The 27,967-nt window shown below is 45.6% G+C and overlaps 1 protein-coding gene across 4 annotated transcripts; it reads right to left on the reverse strand.

Moving 5' to 3' along the window:
• Positions 1–40: 40 nt before the first annotated feature.
• IL27RA (interleukin 27 receptor subunit alpha) lies at positions 41–27,855 on the reverse strand. Of its 4 annotated transcripts, none has more exons than XM_066617904.1 (15): positions 27,787–27,855; positions 25,143–25,306; positions 22,399–22,531; positions 20,049–20,215; positions 18,913–19,067; positions 18,591–18,741; positions 17,137–17,213; positions 13,069–13,267; positions 9,128–9,319; positions 8,595–8,696; positions 7,837–8,001; positions 4,470–4,598; positions 3,881–3,971; positions 3,596–3,710; positions 41–1,038 (listed from the first exon to the last, which is right to left on the reverse strand). In XM_066617904.1, exons 2-15 carry the CDS (start codon positions 25,207–25,209, stop codon positions 883–885), a joined length of 1,899 nt encoding a protein of 632 aa, XP_066474001.1. In that variant the 5' UTR covers positions 25,210–25,306; positions 27,787–27,855; the 3' UTR covers positions 41–882. The 4 variants fall into 4 exon arrangements, with proteins under 4 accessions (XP_066474001.1, XP_066474002.1, XP_066474003.1 ...); XM_066617905.1 differs by having other exon boundaries at positions 25,143–25,344; positions 27,787–27,853; XM_066617906.1 differs by having other exon boundaries at positions 25,143–25,217; positions 27,787–27,849.
• Positions 27,856–27,967: the final 112 nt, after the last annotated feature.

The following is a 27,967-nucleotide window of genomic DNA, read 5'->3' on the forward strand; positions in this document are numbered from 1 at the left end:
TGACTTAATGTGATTAATCCAAAAAAAAGTTCAAAGTTGCTCTCATCATATAAAAATACATTTAATACAAAAAGGATAGGTCATAAGTAACAACCAACAATTGAAAAAAATCACATAGGCCGGAGGGATCCAGACAAGAAAGGAAGCTTTTACAACTTTACTTAGAAGAAAGCAGAGGAACAATCCCTCAGATCTGCCTGGAGGTCATTTCATGTCCTTCCAGGCTACAGCTGAAAGAGCTCTGCTCTTACTGGCTGCTGTTCTGTATTTCACATACTGACAGGATCTGAAGCAGAACTTGTTAATACAAAAAGAGTCTGTTGTAGCTAGAAGAAAGAACCACTGGTCACAACTGCCACCTGGCACTGTGACTGTAACATCCAGTCAGTGTATGAAGGTTAAACAGCTTTCCTGAATCCTGTGTGAAAAGACTGGGTCTTGAGAGATTTCCAATTTAGCAGGAGATCCTTATCTCTGAGGGGATACCCTCATGATACAGTGGTGTATCATCAGAAGATCTAGACATCTACCAAGTTCATTGGATACCTTCCCTGAGCTCTTCAAACAGTGGCTGTTTGAAGGCACAAACGTTATCTCTGCAGTGTTTGCCAACTAAGGCCTAGAATATTATCTGAACATTCACCTGAGGCTGTATCCTACAGTTCCTTTATCCTACTGATCATAAGGCACATCAGGTGCTTTGGTGGCCAAAGCCAATGTCACAGCACTTTGCCAAGGTGCCTTCAAGGTTGAAGAACTGTGAACCTCCATAAGAAATGGCCAGCATTCTCATCTGGGGTTAGGCCAGAGCAAAAAGCCCACCACACAGAGTGAAGCATCATAGCCCCATTCTCCCATTGGTTGAAGTGTTCTCTCTCCTCCTCAAGTCAACTTTTGCAGCTCCTCCAGGGTGGGCATGAAACGTTTCTCATATCCAGAAATATTGATAGTGATTGGGGGAGCTGGCTCAGGTGGAGCTGGCTCCTTTATCTCAACAATGATTGGCTCCTCTATGGCCTTGGTCTTGCTCAGGGCATCCTGCAAAGAAACAAAGCATTGTAATGGGGGGGGGGCTTGATTGTCAGCAAACTCTGACAATCGATCTTCCCATCCTTCTGGCATGTGCTACAGTAGCACTGTATCAAAAAGCCTCTCTAAAATTCATACAGACAAGCCCTGCTTAGCATAGATCTGCAGTCACTGAGTCCCATTCTTTAGGCTCCCACACTGGATTCCCAGACTCTTCATGACACATAGTGGAAGGTTAGTCCAGGAGTCAACAATCTTCAGTGCAGAGAGCTAAGGTGTAATTTTGCATTTTAAAATGGCTCACCCAACACAATTTCCTTTATTCAGTGGATTGTGATGAGCTTGGCCATTTGTTTATTTTACTGGCTTTGCTCCTGTGCCTTTAACAATCCATCAACCTTCACTTTCCTGCCAAGAATAATTTTGCCTGCTTAATACATCTGTGACAAATTCCCTGAGAAGGTAGCTGCAGGAAACATGAAAGTGTTTCACAGCACCTTGAAAGCTAACAGGTTTATTTTAGCATAAGCTTTCATGAACTAAAACTCAACTTCCTGCACCTGATAAAATGGGTTCTATGCCATGAAATCCTATTGCCAAAATAAATGTGTTACAGCCCAATCCTGAGCTGCCTGGTGGGTGAGGCTGCAGCTGCGCAAAAAATGGCTGCCACTGCATCCAGCACACTCCAGGCAGCTGCTGCCCCCTCCTCCTCAGGAGAAGGGGACTTTCATCCCCTTCTCCTGGGTAAACCTTGTAGTCCCACAATGGGGCTACTTGATTCCACGATGACCAGAAGGTCAGCATAGAATGAAGAGCCTCCGTGTTGGGTAGTCAGCCTGACACACAGGCTCTGGATCAGGTGGAGTGAAGCTCCACCGGTCCCACCTCCTTCCTGCCCTGCTCCCTCCCCAGGCATGCCTCCTCCCCGCCCTCCCTCCGCCTTCCTCCGCCCCAAAATGCCTCCTCCCCACCTCTCCCCATGCCCCCACTTACCTCTCTGCTGGTTGGTGGTCCGCACAACCACTGAGCGGCAGAGCTCTGGCGCTCCACCAGTGATAACCCAGCGCCAGCACTGGGATAGCACCAGGGAGCACCAGCACTAGGGCCCATAAATGTGCCTTACAGCACGTTTGTGACAGTGCATGCTGGCCATGAGCTGGCGAATGCTGAGTAGGATTGGGCCCTCAGTCCATAAGGTGCCACAAGACCCTTATTTGTTTTTAGTGTATTTTTTTAAGGTGCTGTTAAACAGGTAGAAGCAGGTTTTTTAAAAAGGAGGCAATCCCTACTACACCATGGATTTGTTACATGGACAAGGACAAAGGTATGAGTGTACTATGGCCTGCCCTTGAAACAAAGTGGGGAGCACTTTAAAGAAAATAAACAAAAATGCAATTAATTGGGGATTTGAGTACCATAGCCTACAGAATGCACTATGTCACTTATTAGGTTATTAGGGCTGGGCAACCCTAATAGACCTGGACAATCCAGGTTCAAATTCCCCCTCAGTCACAAAGCTTCCTAGGTAACCTTGGGCCAGTCACTTTCTCTCAGCCTCACCTACCTCACAGGGTTGTTGTGAGGACAAGAAGGAGGGGAGCAGCTGTATACACCGCCTTGAGCTCTTTGGAGGAAGGGTGGTATAAAATGTGAAAAATAAAAATAAAAAATGTGGAAAATAAAAATAAATAAATAACTGATCACCTGCTTTGCATATGGAAGGTCTCAGGTTTAATCCTTGGAGTCTCTAGGCAGGGTTGAAAAAGACCTTTGAATGGAACCTAGAGCGGAGCACTTCAAATTGCAGCCCGCAGGCTGGATCTGGTGCCCTGCCTTTTCCCTCCCCTGTGTGAATGGAGCTTACCATTTCACAGGAGAGGCTGCCATTGTTGCTGCTGATCTCCCCCCTACCCCAATATTTGCTCTGCCCTGCTGCTTCTGTGTTCTGCTGCCCCAGCAGACTCTGCAACAGGATTTCCTGGCAGATGTGGCGGGGTGGAGCGTACATGGGGGAAGACAAGTGGTGACCATGGCAACCTCCTTAGTGGAATGTTAAGCTCTGGTGGCACCTGGGAGGCTGTTTGCCACACACAGCGGTCTCCAGTTTGGAGACCAGTGACCTAGAGTGTCACTACCAGAGTATACAATACCGAGGTTCAGGGCCAGCCCAAGACCTCTTGATGCCTGAGGTGGTATGCCAAATGCTGTCCTCTTTCCTGATGATGTGTCAAGCTCTGTTCCTCCCACTCCCCAATGATCTAGCTTAGCACTCTTCTCCCCATTTCCTTTTCCTCTCTGTCACCTTCTTTTTTCTAATCCAGGGCGTGGAAAGAGGAGCAGGAGCAGGAAGCAAGTAGGTGGACAGAGATGGACCCCTCCCACCAATCTGCTGCCTGAGGCGACTGCTTCAATTGGCCTCTTGGATTGGCCAGCCCTGCTGAGGTAGAAGGACCAGTAATCGAAGCAGAAGGATCTACTGGCTCTTTCCAGAAACCAGACACTTTCCATTTCTCTCCTCTCTAACTATATACACATACTTTTAAAAAACCTAATTGCTTCCTACCATGTCAGGCACCGTAGTCTGATCATTAATCTTAAGGACAACACCACTGTGCTCTGGATCTGGAATCTTCTCCCAGCACCACTGTGGTAACACCTTGCGGCAAAAGCTGAAAAACCTGCATAGGAGAGAAGAGGAGTTTTTGCACAGAGTTGCAACTTCACTGTCACAGAGAGGGAAAAGGGATCTGTGCCACAGATGTCAGGCAAGATACTACACAACCAGCCTACCTCTCCACCAAACTATCCCCTCCCCTCCCACCATACTCCTTTGTCTTTCATTACCTACCAGTTGCGTTTAACAAACACCACAATGAGGGCCAGGATGACCAGCAATCCCAGAACCAAGAGGATTATCAGGACAAACTGCCAGTGGGAATCTGCAGGAGATCATGGGGACATGATCAGATAAATCTCACATGCCACTGAATTACTGTTTTTATTTGGCCCACACACTAACGGGGTCCCCGAGTGAACAGTTTTACTTTCTCTTGTAATAAATAAATGGCTGCCATTTCCTCCAATGGGTGAATAGTAAAGCACTGCACTAGGGGGGAGGGGGAGATATCTTATGTAAACCATCTGCACCAAACCCTTGACATTGTGGTCCAGTCCCCACTAATAGACATCTCTCATGGTTGTGCATAGTACATCGTCTTTGCACAGAGCAAGCATCAAAATGTCTTAGGTCAGCACTAGCCATCTGTACAGAGCCCTAGTACTTGTAGGGATTTTCTGAGGCCAGGTCCTGTTCCAAAGTTCCCTGGCAAGTTCAACAAGGTCTCTCCTGTTCTTGTGCTTATTAACACTCCTGCCCATGCAATGAATGTGCCTCAATTTATTTAAACCACAAAGCTTCCATCCAGCAGTCTTCCTACCTGGAATATGGAAATGATGTAAAGTACTGCGCACGCCTTCCCCAGCTGAGGTGGAACCTGTCATCCAGAGGAGATATTGAATCCCGGGGTTCAGTCCTGAGAGGTAGTAGCTCCTCTCTGTAGCACCAACTGTAATTAGGAGAGGAGAGGTTGACTTAAGGCCGGCAGTAGTCAGTGTTAACCATCTAGAATTCACAGTGCCAGTCTCTTACGGAACAGGATAGGAGGAAGGAAGAGGTGGGAGCTATCTTGATAGCATATTCTAATCACAGGCATGGTGGGGGGGGGGCTCTAGAGTCTCACACAGCCTGAACTTTAAACTGAATGTCAATATTGGCCATTATGTCCTATGAATGCCAAAAGGAACAGGGCAGTTTCTGGCTGGGAGGGGACAGTTACCGATGGCACTCATGCTGGTATCCCCTCTCCCTTATTCTCCTCGGTTCTGTGCCAGCAAAATAGCTGGCACAGATCCAAGAAGACCCACTGGAATTACAGAGTTCCCTTATCTCTGGACTGCCCCTCTTCTGGATGCAACATGTGCTACATCAGCAGGGGGGGGGGATTAGTTAGGATTGGGCTGTAAATTTATCTGCTAATCTGTTCTATGAATTTAAAAAAAACTACTCTGGGAATAGTAGGAAACCTGGCATCACAAGTGTTCAGCCAATCAGCACACTGCACATCTGATTTCTATTTCAAACTTGTAGAACCATCCCTTCTCTCAGATGAGCTGCCTTCCCAGGCTAACGAGTCCCATCTACCCGGTGGCTGTTCAGTCGCCTCTTACGACAAGTACAGCCAAACCAAACTCTGATCCCAAACCTCCACTGCCTTGTGGCTACATCCAGTTATGGAAAAGGCTTCAGGAGTCAACCTCGAGGCAAAATCCGGAGCCGGAGTCCCTGAGGCAGTTCATGGCTGAACACAGTCACGTTCTGGCAACTCCTGCGACGTCGCTGGAACCAACCGTATTGGCTTCTGCCTTTCCATTGGACCATTTCAGTGACGTGGAGAGGGGGGATTTGCTGCATGGGTAACAGTCTATCCTCCATATCTACCTTACCAGGCTTCGCGCACTGGAGAGGACACTCTGTTCCAGAACACTATTCAGAGTGCGATACCATAGTCTTCCGAGACTGAAGGATGCCAACAAGAACCATCCCCCACCCCTTCAACTACCTTGGCCCCAGAAAGAAGAAACAGGTTTAGCTGGAATACTGTGATGGCATTTCCAAAGCAGCCCTCTTGCTACAGTTCATCTTTATGACCATACTTCCATATCCATTCCTTCTGGTTGGTATGATATAATGTCCAAAGACAGTCTGAACTGCAGCTAAAGGGTTATGAGCACTAACTTTTGCTTCAAGGCAGGCCAAACGCAACCAGCCCCCACCTCTTTCAGACCGCAGAGAGTCTGGCAACCATAAAGCATGTGGTCTTCTGGAAAAATGCTTACAGATCAAATAGCTCCAGATGATTCAAGTGAGAAACAGGGGGGGGGGGTATGGGTCTGCCTGTGTGTCTCTCAGGTATCACTTTTGTTGCACTAATATTGTATTTTCCCAACATTTAAACCCCAAAATGTCAAATTTCCCTTATACACACCAGCACAATTACTACTATTGCCATTGGCATGTAAACCCAGTGTGACTGTCATTGGCCACTCCACCCAATTTGGACACCTGATCACTTTGATCACTTAAAAAAATTATTTTCTGAACAAGCATTCCCAATTGTTGCAACTCAACTACAACAAACTGCTCATCTGTGTCTATATTGCCAACTGCTGCAAGTTCTTGCTGAAGTGAACAACCCTACAGATCTTGCAGAAAAAAACATCAATTTACAGGGGAGATCAAGGGTGTTGAGAGCAAGGGTATTATTGCTGACTTGTCTGAACATCTGGACTAATTATCACATAATGCACCTTGAGGAGTGCTATTAAGGATATGAAATGGGGCAAACAGTAGTAAGACTCTAGGTTACAGTCTGTCGTAATTGTATACTAGAAGATCACTGTAATCATGAGGAGTCAGTGAGCATTTGCAATTTGTTCTGCTTGCCCACTTAATGAATCCTGGAGATAAAGTTAACTTGACCAGCTGGTCTATCTATCTGACATCTTAGTAAGACCTGACCTACCACATGCACACTTTGTATCTGCCTGCCTGCTTATTTAGCAAGACTTGAGAACTACACAGCTGCTGTTTAGGGCTTAGCCTAGTTAGCTCACTAGGTTAACCTTATTTGGACACCTTACAGCCCAATCCTATGAATGTCTACACAGAAGTAAGTCCCATTAGAGTCAATGGGGCTTACTCCCAGGAAAGTGTGGATAGGATTGGGCTGTTATTTGGCTAACCTTAGTGAGCTAAGATGATAAGGTATAAGATCTATATCTTAGATGAGGCAAGGCCCAAACTGGAGTATGGGGGGAGGGTGCCAGATCTGTCTGTGTGGGAATGAAGATGCTTCAAGGCATTTTGTATTAGAGGCAGGCCTTAAGCAGCTCCTCTAGAAATGCCTACACAACTCCAGAAATGCCTGTACCCCTTTGGATTTAACTAGCAGACAAGAAACTGTGCAGGCATACCCCACAATCTGCCCCACTGGAGTCCATTCAAGGTTGGCCAGAATCCTCAGCAAGCTGAAGCGATGTTGCTGCAAGCTTTTGTTTGCCCAATGCCTGTTGCATATATATGCTTTGTCTTACCTAGAACATTTTCTGTTTATAAGCTCTCTCTCACTTCTGTTATTTTATTTTCTTCTCTCTAATTTTCTCTCATCTCTAATTTTATTCTCTCTAACACATATTATACTTCCGCTCTCCTTGGCAACCCTCCAAACCTCGGAAAAGCAGAGCCAGGCTGAACCTTCCTCTGGAAATTAAGGCAGACTCGCTTGATAGGACATGTTATTAGAGTGCAATTACCCAACAGCGTCTTTCTAGCCATCTCTCTAGCAACTTCAGAACCCGTGGAGGCTGTAAGAGTGAAAACTAGACATGTCAAGGACAGAATGGGTTCAAATGACTGAATGCCACAAGCTAAGACAAGAGAGGTGAGGGTTCAGCTATCCTTGCATTCTTACATCTTTTGTTTAATGTCAGGTGGCAATGTTTCTTTCAACATGAACGAAGCAGACACGCAAAAAGTCAAACACAGTTACTCATGTCATGTCTAGCTGGGCCCTAACAAAATCCCTGGAGGTTGCAGGAAAACCTCATTCGGATCTCAAACTGTCACAGAACTTCTGTGACTGCAAGTTCTGGAGGAAATCCATGCAAACCCCTCCAGGGGGACTTAAGACCCAATCTCTCCCCCAATACTTCTATGAAGTGCCATTTGGGTTTGGACTGACTTACTGGGCCCATATGTTTTGAGGGTCCTTGAAGTGGAATCTTGCAGGTAGATTGTATAGTGAGTGACATGCCCATTGCGACTGGCTAAAGGAATTTCCTCCCAGGAGATGACAGATGCAGTTGAAGAAATGCTTCTGACCTGTAGAGCCTTGGGACTTCCTGATGGTACTAGAAAAGAGGAAGGATAGGCTATGATTAAAGAGAGAGTGGCAGCAGAGTTTTTGCCTTGGGACATGGACAAAGTGTGGTATCATTTCAAGATGTTTTAACAAGAGCAATGGAAGGAAGGCCTTCTATTCTGGTGTCTACTGATAGTCCCCCAATATCCCATGCAAAAATCTAACCATCTGTTTTCAAACAGAAATTTGAGTACATGTACTCAAAAAGATTTGAAAAAAAGATTTAAGGCCGTATGTCTCTGAATATCAGTTGTAGGATGTACTCTCATCTCCTGTTTGTGGGCTCCAAAGAGGCATCTGGCTGCCCACCACATGAAACAGGATGCTAGAAGAGATGGGCTTTTGACCTGATCCAGCAAGGTGTGTCTCATTTTTTCAGTGAAACACTCCTTTCTGCTACATAGCTAGGACAGACCTAGAGCCTCTAGCTAGCCATTCTGAAGTTCTGGATTCCAACGACATTCACTCTGCCCTTTTTTGCTCATAGAACTGGGGAAGAAACCTGCACTCGTTATTGATGCCCCATTCTAGATTCTGAAGCTAACCACCACCACTCCACCTTGTGGAGCCCATTGGGATTACCTTCTTCTTGGAAGTAGGCTCGAACAGCAACTGAGGCACTGCTTCCTTCAGCATACAGAGCATAAACATGCACCAGGTATGGTATCTTTGGAGTAAAGTTACCTGAGGGGGGGGGGAACAAAGGTGCAGTCAGGCAATCAGGGAAGCTCATGTGCTGGATGCACCTTTTGCTGAAAGCATGAAGGCACATGATCCCAGAAATTATTTGTGATTTGTTACCAGTTTCTTTACCCCACATTTAAAATGAAAAGATTCTATGCCCCGTTTAGAGGAAACTGAAGGTGTATAATACTGTATAGAACTATGGATGTTAAACTTGAGATTGTCTAAAGAAAAGCCAGAGTAGAACCCAGAAGTGCAGGCAACATTCCTGCTATTACTTTTATCCTCTGAATTCCACCATTATCTCAAAGCCAGGAAATCAAGCCCAGTATCCCAGGATCCACCTCATCCCACTTTTCCAAAATGAAGCATCCCTTCCCATGTAGGCTGGCACCATTGTCAGGCCTCCCCCTCTCCCCTATCAATCTCACCTTGCAACAGGGCACTGCTGCTGCCACTAGGCCTGCGGGTCCAGTTCAACTTGTTTCTGAAGAGCTCCTCTGACCACTCCACCACATACTCCTGAGGCTGGACCCCTAGGGGGCTTGCCATAGACTTCCATGTCACATTGAAACCCAGACCTTGTGCAACCTGCACCATGACTTCCTGAGGACCAGGGAGATCTGGGGAAAAAGGTCAAAGGTTCACCATTACACAAAGCATCCCTTGGGACTCTGGTTACCTTCCCCAACATGTTCCCATCTGTGGTGACCAAAGCATAGAATGTTTCCATGTGTCTCCCACCAATAAAGACAGTTCAGAGTCAATGCTGCTATTTGAGTACAACTGTAAGTCCTCTGCGGCAGTTGATCTCAAACATTTTAGCACAGGAACACTTTCGAGAATGACAATCTGCCTGAGACCCACTGAAAGTGATGTCATCAACCTAGAAGTGATGTCATGGCCAGAAGTAACATCATTAAACAGGAAGTGCCCTCATTGAGGTGCCAGAGCCAGAAGTTAGGTTATCAAGCAGGAAGTGACATCTCCTTTTAATCCAGTCAACTCCACATGCCTTAAACTGTATTAAAGGGAGTGTATCTCCTGGCACTTTATTAGTTTTTATTGGGTTATTTCTCAGCCTTTTTCCAATAGCAAAGTGTAAGAAAAAAAGCCTATTTACAACCTTGATACCACAAAATAATATCCTGGACTGTTTGGTTGCCAGAGTAAATTTTATGCAGCTTGGAAGAATGTCAGCATCTTAGCTTATTGCAGCCACAGTAAGCCACGACTTCTTGAGCTGGAAACCCAGAAAAATGAAGGCAACTGCAGCCAGCTTATCAGAGCCACACTGGCAAGCAAGGGCTACCTACTGCACCAATCCCAAGTCAGGCTTACAAAACTGTGTCTTGCGCACACACCAGCAAGGCTACAAAAGAGAGCCCAAAGACAGTTTTCTGCCTTGCATTTCAGAGACCATTCCTTGCACAAGTTCAACAGATGCACCTTCCCACCTCCAGCTCTAAATAATTTTAAATGGTTTCTAGGTAGAAGTAAGGCTTTCCTCCTCTACTTTTCAAGGGAAAGGAGGTGGGTAATGGTGTCAACAAGGAAGGGAGCAGCATAGGAAATCAGAAGGTTGGCCAGGGGGACTTGGGGTTGGAAAACTGGGAATCTGGCAGTAGTGGGAAGGGAGAGGAGAACTGGGGGAAGGAGAAAAAGAAGTGGAAGAGATTTTCCTAAAAATGCTCTCTGAGAATAGTGTAACATTCTCACTGTCCTAAGAGGCAATTTTTTTTAAAGGGCAGCTGCCAGGACAACCACCCCCACTGCCATCACTGCAATTCTTTCAGCCCATTTCACACACTCCTGCAGATCACCAACATGCTTAATTCACTCCCCCTTTTCCACCACTCCATTTCACATACTCCTGCACTCACCCCAGCAGCTCTTCAGTCCTGAAACGTCTCTAGGGCCTGAATGGAAACTTTCAAAATGGCGCCACCCAGCTCACTTGCCATCTTGCAAGATGGCAGCCGCCAGCCTATCATGACTCATCAAGAGATCAGGTCGTGGCCCACAGTTTGAGAAACACTGCTCTTGGGATTAAAAAATAAAGGCAGTAATCCTAAACACACTTTCCTGGGAGTAAACCCCACTGAACAAAATGGGACTTACTTCTGAGTAGACATGCATAGGATTGTACCCTAAAAATCAGATACACTGGTTTCTCATTCAGAGAGACTCAATCACGAAACATCTTTAAGACCTGGCTGCCAGATTTTTGGAGGAGGACACTGATGCAAAACTCAGTGCCAGGATGGTGTAGTGGTTGTGGAGTTGGACCTAGACCTGAAAGATCCAGATTCAAATCTCCGCTCTGTTACGTGAAAATCCCCCTTTTTTCCCTTCCAAGTTGTGTTTTTATATCTAGTTATGTATACTAGACTATATGTATACTAGACTATACAGACCAAGCAAGCAGGCCACTCCTCCCCCAGCACATGTTTCTAAGGGCCATGGCCAAGCTACAAGCACATGAATTACACAACCCCCAATTCCTTGCAGGTCAATGTAGAACCTAATCACTGTGTCTCCTGATTATGCAAAACAAGCATGCACCTATGGAGGAGGAAGTCTATTGTTCTTTTGTTGTAGCTTTAACACTCTTAAGCACCTTATGCAAATTGCCTCCCTCCCCCAGAAGGTCAGCCTGGCTGGTAAGCTGCCTTCTTTCCGGTTTATCACATACTCCATGTGTACCATTATGTGTTACTGAGCATGCCCACAGCTCTGGGATACTTCCGGTCAGTTTAGATGGACTTCCAGGTCAGACAACTCTTATAAGAGAGAACGCAGAGCTCAGGTCTCTCTCTCTGACTGTCCACCTGCTAGAGGGGCCATACACAGGACTCTCTTCATCCAACTGCTCCCCCCCCCACAGGTAAATATATCGTGTGTCTAAACTTCCCCCCTTTCTTCCCTACCTATTCCTCCCTTCTCCCCCCCATCTTTAGTCAGCAACTGGGTTTAGCAGATTAAGGAACCCCTAAAATACCTTCCTACACCCTAACCATTTCTGTTTCCTTTTTGGATGCACTCAAATACATAGCACATGCATCCACCACGAGTTAGGTACACCAGACAAGTATATACTTATCGATTCTCCATGTGTATTATGTTACCTTTGTGTGTTTTTGCAATAAAAATATAATCCTTTGACTGAAAGTTACCTTCCTCCCAGTCTCCTCATTAAGCTAAACAAGGGATTTCTTTGCTCTACACTGTCTTGTATCCAGCCTATGGTCCCAAAAGTTTCCAGAAGGCTAATATAAATAATTCCCCTAAACAGAACAGCCTTTTTGGTAACATTATTATTTGGTGTAGTGGTTGTGGAGTTGGACCTAGACCTGAAAGATCCAGATTCAAATCTCCGCTCAGCCATGGAGTTTCCTGGGTGACCTTGGGCTGATCACTATCTCTCAGCCCACCTACCTCACAGGGTTGTTGTAAGGACAAAAGGAGGAAAGGTTATATGTACACAACCCTGAGTAGGTTACATGCACATCATAAGCCCTATGTATGGAGTATTCCCCCTAATCAAGAGGTAGAGAATCTGCAGGGCTCTCTCTCTTTCTCACACACACACACACACTGAAGAAGGAGCCACTGGCTGATTCTTTCCTATCTCTTGCTCTTCTTAACACTTTTTTCTTGGAGATAGAATGGAAAGGAGCTGAGAAAGCATTACTGTTGGTTTAATTTGTTGGTTAACAACAATTTGTTTGTTAACCAACAATTTGTTAAATTTGTTGGTTAACCAACATTATTGTTGGTTTAATTTTTAATAAGAACTCTTGGGGTTCAGTGTGCCTCTAGGAAAGGGGTTTTACCAGATAGTCCCCACCACCTGGTCTGCGTAGCCTGGGGTGGTGACAGTAGCCTGGTACAGCAAAGGGGGGCAGGAAGGGTTGAATGTGCACTAACCCCAAGTGCTTACTCTCCTTGGTCAGCCAGACTTCTCCCAGGAGCTCCTTCCCCTGACAAAGGGGTTACACAACAGTAGTTGTGTGTCAGGGCTGATGGCCCAGAGGCACAACATTTCAGTCAGGCAGGCAGAAGACTGATTACCAGAAAGGAGAGTTAGGGAAATCTAGAGAGAGAGAGAGAGAGAGAGAGAGAGAGAATAGGTTATGTAATTTTTTATTTCTTATGAAGCCTGGGAAAGTTAGCGGGCCACAGGAAATGGACTTTCTTGTGGGCAGGATGTGGGGGCCACATTGAAGACAGCACACCAACACCTCTCTCTTCAGGGGATCTTACCTATAATCTCATGAGAAAGACAGGAGGCAAAACATGAGGCAAAGGGCTAGACAGACCCCTTGCAGGTAGCACCAAAGGCCAGTGTTACACCATCCTCAACACTTACCTGTTTGCTCCAAACTGAGGTTGGCAGGCTGCGTCTTTGAAACAGAATTATGTGCTGAGAGCCAGACATAGTTGGCTGTGTGGGGAAGGGTAGTGTTACAGCAAAGGCACATTTTGTGCTTGACACTGTTCTGCCTGCTATCACGGAAGGAAACTTCATAGTTGATGATGGTTCCTTGGGCTGCTTCTGGGCCAAGTGCCTGCAAAAGGAGATGGTGTGGGCAGGGGTTTTGTCAGTCAAGGAATTAGTTGGTGTTTTTTTTTAAGTACTCTGAGTCAATGCCAAGTTGCAACACCACAATCACACACACCCTGCCCAGCAGGGTCATGTGTCATGAAGCCACTTCTCACCCTCACCAAAGTCAAATCATACATAAGATTGTCAGCTAAAGTCACAGAACTGGTGAATGAAAGACCAGCAAAATCAGGATTTTAGTAAGAAGAGTTGCTTCAAAGGTGCAGTAGAAGTTATTTTTCAAATCCCACCCTACCCAAATGTTAAGGCTGACCCTCCTCCTGCACCTTCTCTCTTATCACCTGCATTTCTGGGTCACCCACTTCTCATTGGAAAGACCCCAACCCAGCAGGCCAATACTGTGGTCACCAGATGGGAAGTTGCTCTGGCCTTTGCTTAAGAGAGCTCAGATAAATCTTGCTCAGCTGTTTAGAAGAGGAAGAGAAGACAAAACTGCTGCAGAAAGAATTCAAAAAGGACAGGAAAAATCAGTGTTTGCAAAAGCAGCTGCCCTAAGAGGAGGAGGAGGAGGAAAACACATTTATCCTTAAGTGAACTTGGCAAAAGCCCAGAAAATTTGCTGGCCCACAAATATTTTCATTGGCTTTCCTGTTTTAATGTTCTTTGTTAAGAAAACTGAGACTGGTTTTCACTGAGTACAGGGGGCCCCTGTATCTGTGTATCCCGTATTAAGTGGTTTCATTTAACGATGGATCGGGTCCGTGGGGCCCACCTGCATGCCCCTCTGGAGGGGAGGGAAGGGGGGATGGACTCCCCTTGCCTCCAGCGGGTCTTCTGAAGCTGCTGTAGGCCTTAAAATGGCCAAAAAGGCAAAAAAAAAAAAAAAGCAACTTCCAGTTTTACAATAAAACCAGAAGTGACTTTTAATGCCTTATAGGGATTGCCTTGTAAGGCATTAAAATGTTTTACGATAAAACCGGAAGTCACTTTTTTTGCCTTTTCAGCCATGCTGAAACCCAAGGTGGCCGCATGTGCACAGCCTCTGCAGTCCTCAGAAGACCCTCTGGAGGTAAGGGGAGCACAGTTGAAGGGTGGAGGGGCTGTCCCCTCATATTGGGGGATTTGAGTATCCACAGAAGGGTTCCGGAACAGCTATATAGCAAACTTGAAAGATACAAGCTCTTTGGCCTTTGTTCACTGACCAGAGGTGGTGTTCTACTGCTGCTAAGCAGTATGCATGACAGAAAGAAGCAGCTTTTGAAATGAATTTGAGCTGACAGGCCTCCTAAACAACCTTGTATGGTGGAGAGGTTTTGAACATAGAAGATATGATCCTCAGAGCACCACCTAAAGAGCAGATTCAACCTTGAGCTATGGTAGAAGGACAGAGTATGTAACTTGGAGCCACCCCGTGTTCCATAGCAAGTGTTTTTGAAGTGATTCACTAAGAGCCAGTAGTCTTTATTGTCAATTGTTTTCTGATCTTAAGGCTGCAATCCTTTGCACAATTACTAGGCAGTTAGGCTGCAGTCCTAACCACACTTTCCTGAGAATAAGCCCCAATGAACAAAATAGGACTTACTTCTGAGTAGACCTGGTTAGGATTGTGCCCTAAGTTTCACTGTACTCAGGGTTCAGTGTACTCAGCACAGGATCAGGCTACATCTGTTTGGAATTGCAATTTGGGATGTGTGTGTAACTTATGAGTTATTGTATTCTCATTTTGAATATCTTATATACATACAAGCATGCATACATGCAAATACAGTATACCACGATTTTATGCAAGCACTGTTGGTGTGGGGTGGTAAACATCCTACACAGTACTTTCATGTACTATCTAATAGTAGATTATATGAGTGGAAGTGCACAATGTCATAGATATTTGTAGCAGATCAACATTTTCTTCATTTTACAGAAGCCTGATCCAAATTCAGTACTATACAGGTTCTTCTTTTGCAGACCAGACAGGATCCTTAAAGAGAAAACAGATCCAAAACTAACCTGACATCAGCGTGTTCCCCTCAGCATTGCTACCCAGGATGCACTAGGGTAGCACTGACTCTAAGAGGAAAATACCTGTTGAGTTGGCCTCTCTGTTCTTGACCAGCACAGCAACTTTACTGCCACAGAGGTCAGCATGTTTGCTGCCAGTCTTTGGGTTTGTGTAGCGCTCTCAGTTCCCACAGACTTTACTCTCAAAAGCTATACACAGAGATGCTCCAGCTCAGGAGAAGTGGAATGGGCAGGTGCGCAGTTTCATTTGTTAGGACAAGCTTCAGCTTTTCGTAATCAACAGCAGAGACTGCATCTGCCCAATCCCATTTTCCTAAAGGTTGTGTGTATATGTGCAAGCATATTGTGCAATACAGTACATGACCATGGCTGTGAGATGCCTACAAAATCCAGTTTTCATTTTTTTAAAAGAATGTGGGCCTGGTGAAATCCTAGAAGTTGGTGGAGTTGCTAAATAAGATTTCCCAATTAGGGGAGGGGGAACCGATGGGGAATGGCCCTGCAGAACTGTTTATTTATTCCAGTGACTAGCCGAAACAGCAGATAAATTATACAAAATTGAGCTTTTTAAATACAGAATAAATTATGGGAATGTTCTTGATTTGCAATGTATACAGCTTGTCTATGGTATGAGCCAAGTTGAAGCCAATACATGCCCCAATTCTGCTTTCCATTTTAAGACAACAAGAGCCCACTGTATCAAAACAAAAGACAGTCTCCCCAAACATGCTTGCAGCCTTCTCCTAATAGTCCCACAAGTAAGGCAGAGCCAGAGTGCCCATCATCTATGAGAGGAATTATCTCCCATTGACATGGTCCTCACTAGTGCTTTTTGGACTATGGTTCTTTGATTATGTCAACAGGGGCAAGCTTAGAAATCAAATCCATGCAATTCTGTCCCCCAGGAAGGAGAGTGGCTAACAGCACAATCCATCCCCCTTACTGATGCAGCCACACCAACAAAATATGCATTTCATCCTGGGGGAGGGGGCAGTCTGATGAGGGGGGAAGTTTGATGAGGGGAACAGGAATAGGATCCTGGTGTGTGCTGATGTCACTGGGATCCACTCCCTTTCTCCTCCATTCTGCCTCCTGCCCATGACCCTCCCAAATGACACTCCCCTATTCCTCCTCAACCCTGTCCTGTTCCTCCTACCACCTGCCCATCATGCCAGCTTTCCTGCACTTCCACTGGTAGCAGGCTTCTAACACCACTGCCATCTGTGGGTGGCAGTTTTGGAATGGCCTCTGTAGGCATGTTGTGCCCACCACCATATGGCCATTTACAGCAGTAGAACTGCTGTTCCTCTATCATAAACCCAGTTAGGATTGAGCTGTTAGGCCACAAGCTCATAACTCCCATCTTAGCATGCAGCCCCCTTATCCTCTAAGCTGTGGACTATCTCCACGATGAGCTTCAGTCTCCCTGTGGTACCAGTGCCAATGCTCACAGGACTGTATGTAACAGGTGTGGATTGGTTTCTTTGTAACAAGAAGCATTTAGGAAAAGTTCATTACTCAGTGGTATAGCACATGCTTCGTACACAGAAAGTGTGACTCATTTATGAAGCAGCTTCATATGCACAGAAAACGAGAGAGGGGAAAGGGGTTCATGTGAGTTCTTTGCTAGCAAAGCCTGTAATACTTCCTTCCTGAAAACCTCTCACTTAACCTCTTTTTTATAAGCCACAAAGGATTTGCTCCTTAGCAATACTATCTTTTTGCTCCCCCAGATCATCTTTAACTTCTCTCTAAAATTCTCTCATTGATGTTCTGAGATGGTCCCAGAGACAATGAACTTATTCCAATTCAAAGAATGGTGCATGCAAAGAATTGATTGATGGGGGTTCATTTTACCTTCCACAGGAGGAGGATTTGTTCACGAGTCTCAGAACCACCAATTCTTCGCCAAACATCTACCTGGCCCTGAGGAGCTAAGAACCAACAGAGATGCATCACATGATTAGCAAGAGCTAGCAGAGCAGCTGGACATCACAACTGCTCTCCCCCAAGAAAAAAAGGCAAGAAATTGATCATCTAGGATTAGCCCCATGAAAAATTTGCCCTTCTCAGACTGATGCAAACAAAAAGTACAAAGGCAATTGTTTTGACTCCAGATGTCACTTCTCTGAGGTCACTATTTTAGTTCACTAGCACCATTCCTCTCCCAGAGATAGAAACAGAATCTTGGATGTCCAAAGTCTGCCCCCCCCCATTCAGTCTGACTCAGTGTAAGGTAACTTCTACATAAAGATGCTCTTTGCACATTTCACTCTGTAGGGACACATTACAGAGAATGTGTGTGCTGGCATTTCCCTGCCATGGTTTTGTCTGTTTGGGATCCCTCCCAAAGTGCTTCCTAACAAGAAAGAAACAAACATGCCAGCACATGCATTATCCAAAGTGTCCACAGTTGTACACTTAGGGTGCAATCCTAACCCCTTTTGTCAGTGCTTTCCAGCACTGGCACAGCAGTACCAATGGGACGTGCTGCATCTTGCAGTTGGGTGTCACTCACGGAGGCCTCCTCAAAGTAAGGGAATGTTTGTTCCCTCTCCTCAGAGCGGCATTGCCCTTATGTCAGTGCTGGAAAGGGGTTAAGACTGCACCCTTAAAGTTGTCAAGTATCCAATTCAAAATGGAATATGTGAATATGACAAACATATCTATCAACAAGCTTTTGCTGTAATGCATAATCCTATCCTGCGCTGGAACAGGCAAGCCAAGAGGCTTGCGCTGTATCCAGCATGGGATAGAGGCCCAAAGTGGCTTAGCCAGAGGTTAAGGGAAACTTTTTCCCCTTACCTCTGGGTAAGGTACCCTGGCCCAATGGGTCTCCTCAGACTTGTGCCACCTCCTGAGGTGAGTCCGAGGAGAGCAAAGCAGCTTGAAGCCGCTCCAAACTCCCTGGGAACGGGGGTTGGGATCTGGCATAACTACCAGGTCCCAGCCCCGCCTACCACTCCCTGCCTGCCCACCCGCCCTTGGGGCCACCCACCATCTGCCCTCCCCCTACCCCAGAACACCTCGCTCCCGCCTCCTCCCCACCTACCCCAGAGTCTTGCGTTGGCCAAGCTTGGCCGAAGCAAAACCCAGTGCCTCCATTGGTGCAGAGGCTTGTGTCAGCCTCCGCAAGCCAGCGCACCTCTGCGCGCCAGCCCTGCTGACTCCCAAGGAGGTGCAAACGTGCCTTATGGCATGTTTGCAACCCTCCTGGGCCAGTGCAAGGGATGACAAGAGCACCTCTGGATTGAGCCCTTCATCTCTCTCTAGTCAGGATGGGTTTTGCTTCCTCCGAAGATAGCACTTACCAGCCTCAAGGGTTACAAAGGTGTGAGAAGAGCTCCACTCACTCCAGGAACCACTTTGATGTGGGATGCATCGTGCCTGCACTTCATAGGAAGTGAATGGCTTCAGATCCTCCAAGTCATGACTCTCCTCATATACACTGTCCATGTTTAGCTGAGAAAGAAAAGTAGTAGGTCTAATGCAATGCTTCTAGGCAGAGATGGGAGCATATAGCATCAGGTCTGCTCAGGCAGGAGTTCTCTTCTCCTAGGCCTGCTGGTCAGTAATGGGAGGGTGGACAGACAGACCGACAGACTCACCCGCCCACTCACTCACTCAACTCACATAGGTCCAGTCATGGTCTTTGGAGGTCTTGTATCGAAGGGCATAGATGAGAGGTTGGTGACCCAGGGATTCAGACCAGGTAGGGTTGCTCCATTTCACTGTAACTTCAGAGGACTGTAACTCACCAAGATCCAGGTCAGGTGGAGGAGGCTTCACTGAAAATTGCAAAAAAGGAAAAAAGTTCTCAAGCACCAGCAATGCTGTCTCTCACCATTCAATTCCATTTTATTCCCAGGGCAAAAAAAGAGAAGCACGGTGATCTGACACACAGCTTCTAACCAGCCTCATCTCAAATTAGTTTTGAGTAAATATAATATGGTATCCCTCTTCATATGGCCCACTGAAAGTCCCATCCAGATGATTTCAAGTGCCAACATCTTTAAGACCAGGTTGACTTTCTATTGAAGAGACAAAGCTGAGATTCCCAAAATTTCACAGTTCATGGCACAACTACAAAATTCCCAAGTGAAACCTCTAAGTATCAAGATAGTTATGGGCCTTAGAGCCCCATCTTAGGCATGTCTACTCAGAAGTCTCATTAGAGTCAATCAGGCTTACTCCCAGGAAAGTGTGGCTAGGATCACAGCCTGAAGCCCCAGTGCCCCACACTTACTGGTCAACCAGTTGCCACTGTGAACTAGCCAGCAAAACAGACCTGCTGCTAGTGTGCAAAGCTTTAGCAGCAGGTTGATATACAGAAATTCAGCTGCTGAAGCTTACCCTGCTGATAAACACCACTGGAGTAAGAGCTGGTGGAAAAAGTTGGCATTTGAATCCCAAGGGAACTCAGGCTACAATCCTGTCCACACTTCCCTAAGAGTAAGCCCCATTTAATATAATGGGACTTCCTTCTGAGTAGGCATGCAAAGGCTTGGGCTCTCAGGCTACAATCCTATCCACACTTTCCTGTGAGTAAGCCCCATTGGCTATAATGGGACTTACTTCTGACTATACATGCATGGGATAAATAAATAAAAGATTAACAAGTTGTGAGTTCCTGCACTTTTTTTTTTTTTACAAAAAAAGCACTGGGTGGTAGCATTTTTGGTGGGCTGGTAACATTTTTTATACATCTCCACAACGTTGTCTGGTTCCTCCCTCAAAGATACACTACCTCTGAATCTATTATCTCTAACCTATGTCATCCAAGTTGAAGTTTAACTTATCAGATGTTGTAGTCCCAGTAGCGCTGTGAGCTTCCAGCCAAACACTGTAGATTTCCCCCTGTGTCAGTTTGCTTCTTTCAATAACCAACCAGTTCCGTTCACTCTGAGGCTTTGCTGTTCGAGTTTGGCCACGATGGCTGGTGAGGAAACCAAAGTGACAAAAATTGAAGCAATAGTCAACATAAGACAATGTAATCAGAACTGAGAATTTCCACGAACTAAACTTCCACACTGCCACACTTTTGCTTTCCTGGCAAAATTTAAGTTCTGCAAACTCTCCATATCAACTTCAGAACACATACCATACAGAGTTATAAAATGTGGTTAATTTATGCACTGTTATTTGCATACTTTAGTCTGCACACATAATTTATGGATTTGCAGCTTCTTGATCTGGCATTTCCTTCATATAGGGATGGCTTTGCACTGGCTTCTCTAGTAAAAACGCAGAATATTCATGGTAATGGCCTTTATGAGAACAGAATACTTTAGCTTCAGAGTTAAATTTTAAAAACTCACAAGTTAAACTATGGCTAAGCGATGTTCAAAATTTTCAGACATGATGAAAGATGCACTTCCACAATTTAGTCTTAATTTGCATAATTTTTATTTGGTTCTCTGGAGGGAAGAGAGCACTGCTGCTCTATAGAACACTGCTCTGAAGAGTTGTTTTAAGCCAGGCTTGCAAACAGTCTCTTGTCTGGTTGCTAGTGGTGAGTTATGAACTGCCTCCCAGCAACCAGACAGAGAAGCCAAGTTTATTTTTAACACTTTAGGCCCCAAGTAACTTCTACTAATAATGCTTAGAATGTGTATAGTCCTTTAAGTGTTCAAAGTGCTTCATATAATTATTATAAAGTTCCTAAAATTGCTAGATGCTGCACAAAGATTAATGTTCATACAGTCTGATTTCTCAAGGTTAGAACCCAAAGTGAAAAGACAAGACATGTTAGAAAGGAAGGGAAATTAAAATAAGAAAGGATGGCATCCAATCCTTTCAACTGAACAGCTTCCATTATGAAAGTCTGGGTTCAATGGTGAAATAATGAATCCCAGATCCTTCTCATATCTGCCCAGGCTACACATGGAGCAGAATGAGGTGACAGAACTTTGAGATGGTAGTGTGGAACATACCATTTCAGACTGCAGGGGAGGATTTAAAAAAATCACATTTTTAAATGTTCCCCTACACTAAAAATTCCCTGCAAACAAAAAACCAGCACAGTAGATCAGGCAGTGGTGTTTGGGGGGGCAGTGGTGTTTGGGGGGGACGGGACAGTAAGTTCTGCAGGCACCTGGCTGTGTAAGCGGCCCCTCCCGCTCTCCTTCAGAGCCATTCTGGGTGGCGAAAGCAACATGGAGGCATCTCCTCCTTGTTGCTCTCGCTGCCTGGATTGTCTCTGAAGGTGAGGGGCTGCTCACACAGCACACGGAGGCATCCGCAAAACATACTGTTCCCCCCCTCCCAGGAATGCTATTGGATTAAGGGCACAGCTATCACCTCTCTTTCTTATATGCTAATTTGCTACCAGCAAGGAGTTATTTTGCACAGGGAAGCTGAAGAGCCAAGTAAGTGCTGTAAACTCTGGAAAAGAGAACTAAAAATCCATAGTTTAATATCCCAGTGGAGAAAGGCTTGAATAGCTGGTACTACAACTTAAGCTAATGTAGTAAGTGCTACAACAGTAATATTATACTTCATGTTATTACAATAAATAAAATATCTCTCCCCCCCCCCCCGCTCCCACAGTGTTCTCAAGTGTCAGCTCAGTACTTCTTAGAGAGTGCTGAACTATTACAACATGCTGGAATATGACAGCATCAACACTAGCTAGCCAGTGTGGGTATTGCTAACAAAACATGAATCAACCCTATGGCTGACAATGCACTCTGACTCAAGTGTTGCTTCCCTCAAATCTAAATTCCCAGAGTGCCTGGGGCAACTGGAACATAGAATGGCACCTAATACCAAGTCAGAGTACTAGTTCAGTCTTGTCTTACACTGAGTCAGAGCCTTATAGTGAGTCACTGTACTACTTCAGGCTGCAGTCTATCCTCACTCACCTGGGAGTAAGCCCCACTGGCTATAGTGGGACAATTACTGAGTAAATATGCATAGGACTGGGCTCTCCGTCTTGTCTATGCTAGAGATACAGCAAAGCAGTGGCTGTCTAGGGTTTTGGATGGGAAGGGGCCTTTCCCAGCCCTACCTGCAAATGTGAGGGGTTGAACCTAGGACCTTCTGCATGCAAAGCAGATATGCCTCCACTGAGCTACAGGCCCATCTCCACAGGGAGCTTACCAATAGTATTTTGCTTACTATTTTAGGCTCTGGTAGTAGAAGACATAAGTGATGTTAACACTTGGAGGTGCCCGACTTATCCAGCTGCAGTTCATAAAATGGTTGGGTACCATTTGGTAACAATGCAGGCCCATGGAAGCATCTGGATCACCTAAAAAGACACATTCCTAAATCAGCATCTGATACCACAGTAATTGCAGCCATTACAGAACTGTATTATAACTCACAGAAAGGGACACCACATTTGACTGAGTGGCAGAGAAGAAAGACCTGAAGATGAAGTGCTGCGTAGCTTGCCCCCTTGCCTACCACAGTTATAGCATTTCTTGGCACAGACAAATGGTATAGTAAGGGAAGACCAATATGGTGAGTGGAGGTACCAGTGGTGGGGCTTGCTGGTGTGCTCCTATATGCTGTGTGACTTTCGGGACTCTCCATTGTTTCATAATCTCCAAAAAGGACTACAGAGAGAATGGAACTGGACTTCATTCCCTCGGAGAAACTTTCCTAACAGACATCAACACACCAAAAGCCAAATGCAGAAAAACTGCAGAATTGTTATTTGATACAAAATCTGGAAACTGACCAAGGGATTCAGGTCTGCACAGACTAGGATTTTCATGCACAGGATATATGCCAACAGAACACGCCACAGTGGATGTCCTACAGATCTACAGACTGGACAGGCTCTTGCGATAAGTAAGGTGGGGAGCTGTAATTGTTCCATCAACACACAAGTTGGGTACGTTCATTACAACTGGTTCAAGAACTTCTAAGAAGGAAAAGTGGCTCTTCTTAACAAGTGGTCTAAAACATCACAGGCATACCCAGGCATGCCTTTCTGGAAAGTTACAGAGCTGAATCATTGCAGAGATAGCTCTGGTCTATGCACCCATAACCTAAATCTCCATATTGGACCCCAAACAGGGTTTTGAAAAGATCTTAAAGGAGAAGGTTCATTGGCAGCAAGAGTTTCCCAAGACAGACTATGTGCAGACCACTCATGGATTTATATAGCATACCCTCAAATGCAGAGGAAGCTGGGAAGACAGGGCCAGAATAAGTTCAGTACTTGGAGTCTGAAGTCAAAGGATTTAATAGCAAGTTCAGAGTAATACTGAAAGTCTGTAACCCAGACTTCAGCCCTGGTATTGAAGAGGTTACAAGACTGGTACAAATGAAAACTGGTCAAGTGTCTAAGAATGGATCCTCTGAATTAGTTGCCCTGTCATGACATGCTTTGGTATTCCCTAAAAGGGCCTATAACCCCAGAGGGAGCATTTGATCCCCTGTACCAAACATTGGTTTCTTAAAGTGTCTCATGGGAGCATGCTTTGTGTTAAGCAGGAAAGCCAGGCCTTCTCTGTATTTCAGAAGACAAGGGATTTGGGTGTCCTTGTGAAAATAAGCCCAACACTCTCTGATGCTCATGGTCCTATGAAGCTGTAAGTCTTTCTGCCAAAAACAGCGAAGTGACAATTACAATGAATTTGCTTTATCTCACCTTTGCATCACCTCAAAAACTGGGCTATCAGAGTATGCCTGAAAGTATGCTGACCCCAAGGCAGAGTGAGCTCAGATGCTTGATAAGAGTCCAAAATAATTGGGATGGGTGCCTCTCTCAACAAAGTGACAGTTCCCTTTCTCTCCCTCCCCCCCCCCCGAATTAGGAAGGGTTGTTTTTCCTTATTAGTGAAGTTCTAATTGCAGGCTCTCATTTAGAGCAGAGATTCTCAAACTCTCCGGGAGTCTGAGTACCTGGGGTAAGTGCTTGGGGAGATGGGGACCACAGCACCACAGCAATCGTAGCACCGAAGGCACTCCGGCGCATTTACACATACCTGGGGGGACTGTGCAGCTCCCTGGCAGGTCCTGGAGGCTCGCAGCCCCCTCCGTGAGCCTCCCCTCCACTGTACTGGGCTTTGATTTGCAGTCAGAACCCACTTCCAGTTTGCGTTTGGAGCTTGGAATTTCTGAAACTGGAAGAGAGTTTCGACTGCAAATCAAAGCTCACTGCAGTGGAGGGGAGGCTTGTGGAGGGGGTTGCATGCCTCTAGGACCTGCTGGGAGGCTGCACAGTTCCCCCAGGTATGTGTAAATGCACATGGGCGCCCACAGCGCCATGATCACTGTGGTGCTGCCAGGACACCCATTAATGGGTCACTCCCCATAAGGGGAAAGTGATTAGTTTTTGTTCCTATGGTGGGTCACAACCCACCACTTTGAGAACCACCACACTAGAAACTCCAATCCCCCCCATTAGTTGGCAAAATCCTTTAACAAAAGGATATCCCTTTTCCAAGAGTGCAAGAATGTGAGCCAAGATGTAGACAAGCATGCACACAGGTGTGGGAACTACTTTAATTAACTTCTTTCTCCCCCTTGAAGACAGTTTACCCTCCAACTTCAAGAATAGGTAACATCTTCTTTATGCTACCTTGTCATCCCCCCCCTTTTTTTATTTTCTCCTCCTGTTGATTGCTGCCTCCGCTGAGAGTTCCATGTTTTTCCTGGGAGCAGTTTCAGCTGCATATTCAAAAATCATCTTTTGGTTCTGTTTCATTTATAATTATTAGCAGTTTTTCTCTTTTAACTTTCTGTAACTGTGCTCACCTGTAAAGGCAGCAATTGCTTATTGTTATCTATAATTTTATAACTGTCATATCCCTTTTTAAAGAGCTGAACTGTGTAAATTAAGAGCTAAATTGCAGAATTCTGGAGACTGACTTGCTCAGAAAAAGTGTCAAACACTGTTTCCTTACCTTCTTTCAACCCAAATGCCTTTAATGCCAGAAGCAAGAGCCAGGCTGAATTCCATCTGCTTCTCATGATGTCAACTATGACAAGGCAGCAAAGTTTGGATCATAAGACAGGATGAAGTCAAATGGCCAGCACAGAATCCAATTCACCACATTTACATCTGTGCCTATGGAGCACACATGAGTAACCTCAGTCTCTGAAGTACTACGTTAAAAAAATTATTACACATTAATAGTTATATAAATAATAAAGCAACAATATTTTAAGTTCATTCAACAAGTGGGGGAAGAAGGAACTATCGTTTAGCACAGTATGTCAAATTTTGGCTGGTAAGAGGTTTGGTTTTCTCACTTCCTGCTGCACAGAGGTAAAATAAATGTCTTATCTAGGTTTGTGGTTTTACAGGGGATGAGCTGTCAGTTGTGTATTTGCGAGACAATGCTTTTCTTCAGCCCATGACTCTTAAGCTGTATGTCCCAGCACAAGTTGCAGCCCAGTGCCATTTTGATAGACACACTCTCTCTCTACTTTATTGTGTTGCAAACAGCTTCTTTAAAATGCATTACTCCCATAGGTTTGAATACTAGAGGGTTTTCCTGCTGGTCACCAGAACTGAATTTTGGTCACCAGAACCGAATTTCTGGTTGCCCCTGGCAGCCTAGGGGACCTTATTTGTGAACTCCTAGGCTTAACTTTGGTTAAGGTCCCAAATGCAAAGCACAATCACGATGTAACAAAACACAAATGAGATCTGTTCATCATGTTGCAAGGAGATGCAACTTGACATTTTTTCAACCCCCATACAACAAAATCAAATCAAAGTAATTAAGTAATTAAAAGTTTCCAATTAGCATAAGTTAAAAAAAATGTATTCAAAATAAAGAAAAAACTCTTCTAACCCTCCCAAGCAGTTGCTCATATGTTTAAAAAAAATTTCCCAAACATCCCAAAGGCTGCAATCCTACCCACACTTATCCAGGAGTAAGCCCCACTGACTATCATTGTTAAAAGTATATACACAGTAGCCTGTTAAAAGTACAGATCTGTAACGTTTCCCCATATGCAGTCACATACCATGGTAGCATCAAGTCTAATATATTACAAATAAAATACACATTGAAATGAATAGAGCCCATTTGAAATTGGCTTATGACCCACCTAGTGGGTCCCAACCCACAGTTTGAAAAACACTGCTCTAGAGATTAACAAGGCCTCAGCACTTAGTCAGACTCCCTAAGTATTACCAAAGCTGCTAACTCTGACTGACTCCTGGAGTTTTATTTCCCCAACCTGAAGCTGGAAATTCCTGGAGGTCAGTGGGAGTACATGTCCCCAGGCTGCTAGAATCCCTCAAAACGCTCCCTCTGCATGCACTTGCACACTCTGGTCCCCCATGGATGAGGGGGAAGACAAGATGGCAAGTGAGTGTGCCCCCAATCCTACGCCCGTATATTTACCAAGCATGCAACCTCCCTCCTTCATGCTGCTTTCTATCTGAAATGACCAGGAGCAGCATCTGCTGGAAACCTGGTATGAACTGTTCCTACTCACTGCAAACAGAAGCAGCATGAAGCAGGGAGACTGAATGCTGCACTCTTGGCAAGTAAAGGGAAGAAGGGGAAGGCCAGGGGGTCCAAATTACCTCTCCCTGCCTGCTTGGTACTTAGTAAGCAACAAAGGGGTGGAGAGGTGATCCTACCGCAGCTTCCCCCTCTTCTTCCAGCAGCAGCAGGAAGAAGGGGGGGAAAGCTGCTGAGGCTTCAGATGACTTCTTTCCACCTACCATAAGCATCAAGGAAAGGTGCTGGAAAGTTGGATAGGATTGGGCCCCAAGTCTAGTACAGCAATTTTCAACCACAGGACCATGGCACATTGGTGTGCTGCGAGAGTTTGAAGAGGGTCATTTATTAGTCAAGCCATTGGGGGATGTGAGCCCGCCCATGAGCAGTGTGGCATGCCTTATCAATTGATGGTGTGCCTTGACACACCCTATCCAATTCTCCAGTGACGGTGCAGCCGTGCCAATGGGGTGTACACTGCATCCTGTGGTGGGGAGGCCTCCTCAAAGTATGGGAACATTTGTTCCCTAATGTCAGAGCTGCATTGTGGCTGCACCAGTGCTGGAAAGCTGGACAGGATTGGGCCCTTAGTGCCATGTCAGCGTGCCATGAGATGGAAAAAGGCTGAAAATCGCTGGTCTAGTAGTTCAAACTCTCAGTTAACCCGAGTCCAGCTTTCCCAGGGTGAGATTTCGGACCCATCCATCCAACCCAAAGCCTGTTCTCCCGGCTCCCTAGGAACAACAACAACAACAACAGTATTTATATACCGCTTTTCAACAAAAGTTCACAAAGCGGTTTACAGAGAAAATCAAATATCTAATGGCTCCCTGTCCCAAAAGGGCTCACAATCTGAAAAGATGCAAAGGAATACCAGCAGACAGCCACTAGAACAGACAGTGCTGGGGTGAGGTGGGCCAATTACTCTCCCTCTGCTAAATAAAAGAGGACCACCCACTTGAAAAAGTGCCTCTTACCCAGTTAGCAGCAGTTAGGAAGATCTAGGGACCCAATCAACCCACCGGCTTGGAACTGAGCGCCACGCGCCCTGCTCAGCATCTTTTCCACTCCCAACAAGAGAACCAACCTGATTCCCTGGAGGAGGGGGGGACGCCGCGGCAAAGGCGCCCCCCTGCCGATGCTCTCACTCCACCTCAGACCCTGCTCAATAGAAGAAGCCCCGCAGCAAAGGAGCGCCCTTGACTTCAGCCAGCGCCAGGCAGGCACGGACCAGCTCGCAGCCCGGCTCAGGCTCCTCCTCCGCGCGG

Source organism: Tiliqua scincoides, chromosome 2, assembly GCF_035046505.1.
Source record: "Tiliqua scincoides isolate rTilSci1 chromosome 2, rTilSci1.hap2, whole genome shotgun sequence".
NCBI classification, from domain to species: Eukaryota; Metazoa; Chordata; class Lepidosauria; order Squamata; family Scincidae; genus Tiliqua; species Tiliqua scincoides.

Coding starts and splice junctions, on each gene's coding strand:
- IL27RA (XM_066617904.1), bottom strand. CDS start 25,209: ATGAGAAGCAGATGGAATTCAGCCTGGCTCTTGCTTCTGGCATTAAAG. Junction 18,742..18,912: donor AAGACCATGACTGGACCTAT/GTGAGTTGAGTG, acceptor TTTCTTTCTCAG/CTAAACATGGACAGTGTATA. Junction 4,599..7,836: donor CCTCAAAACATATGGGCCCA/GTAAGTCAGTCC, acceptor TCCTAATTACAG/TTGGTGCTACAGAGAGGAGC.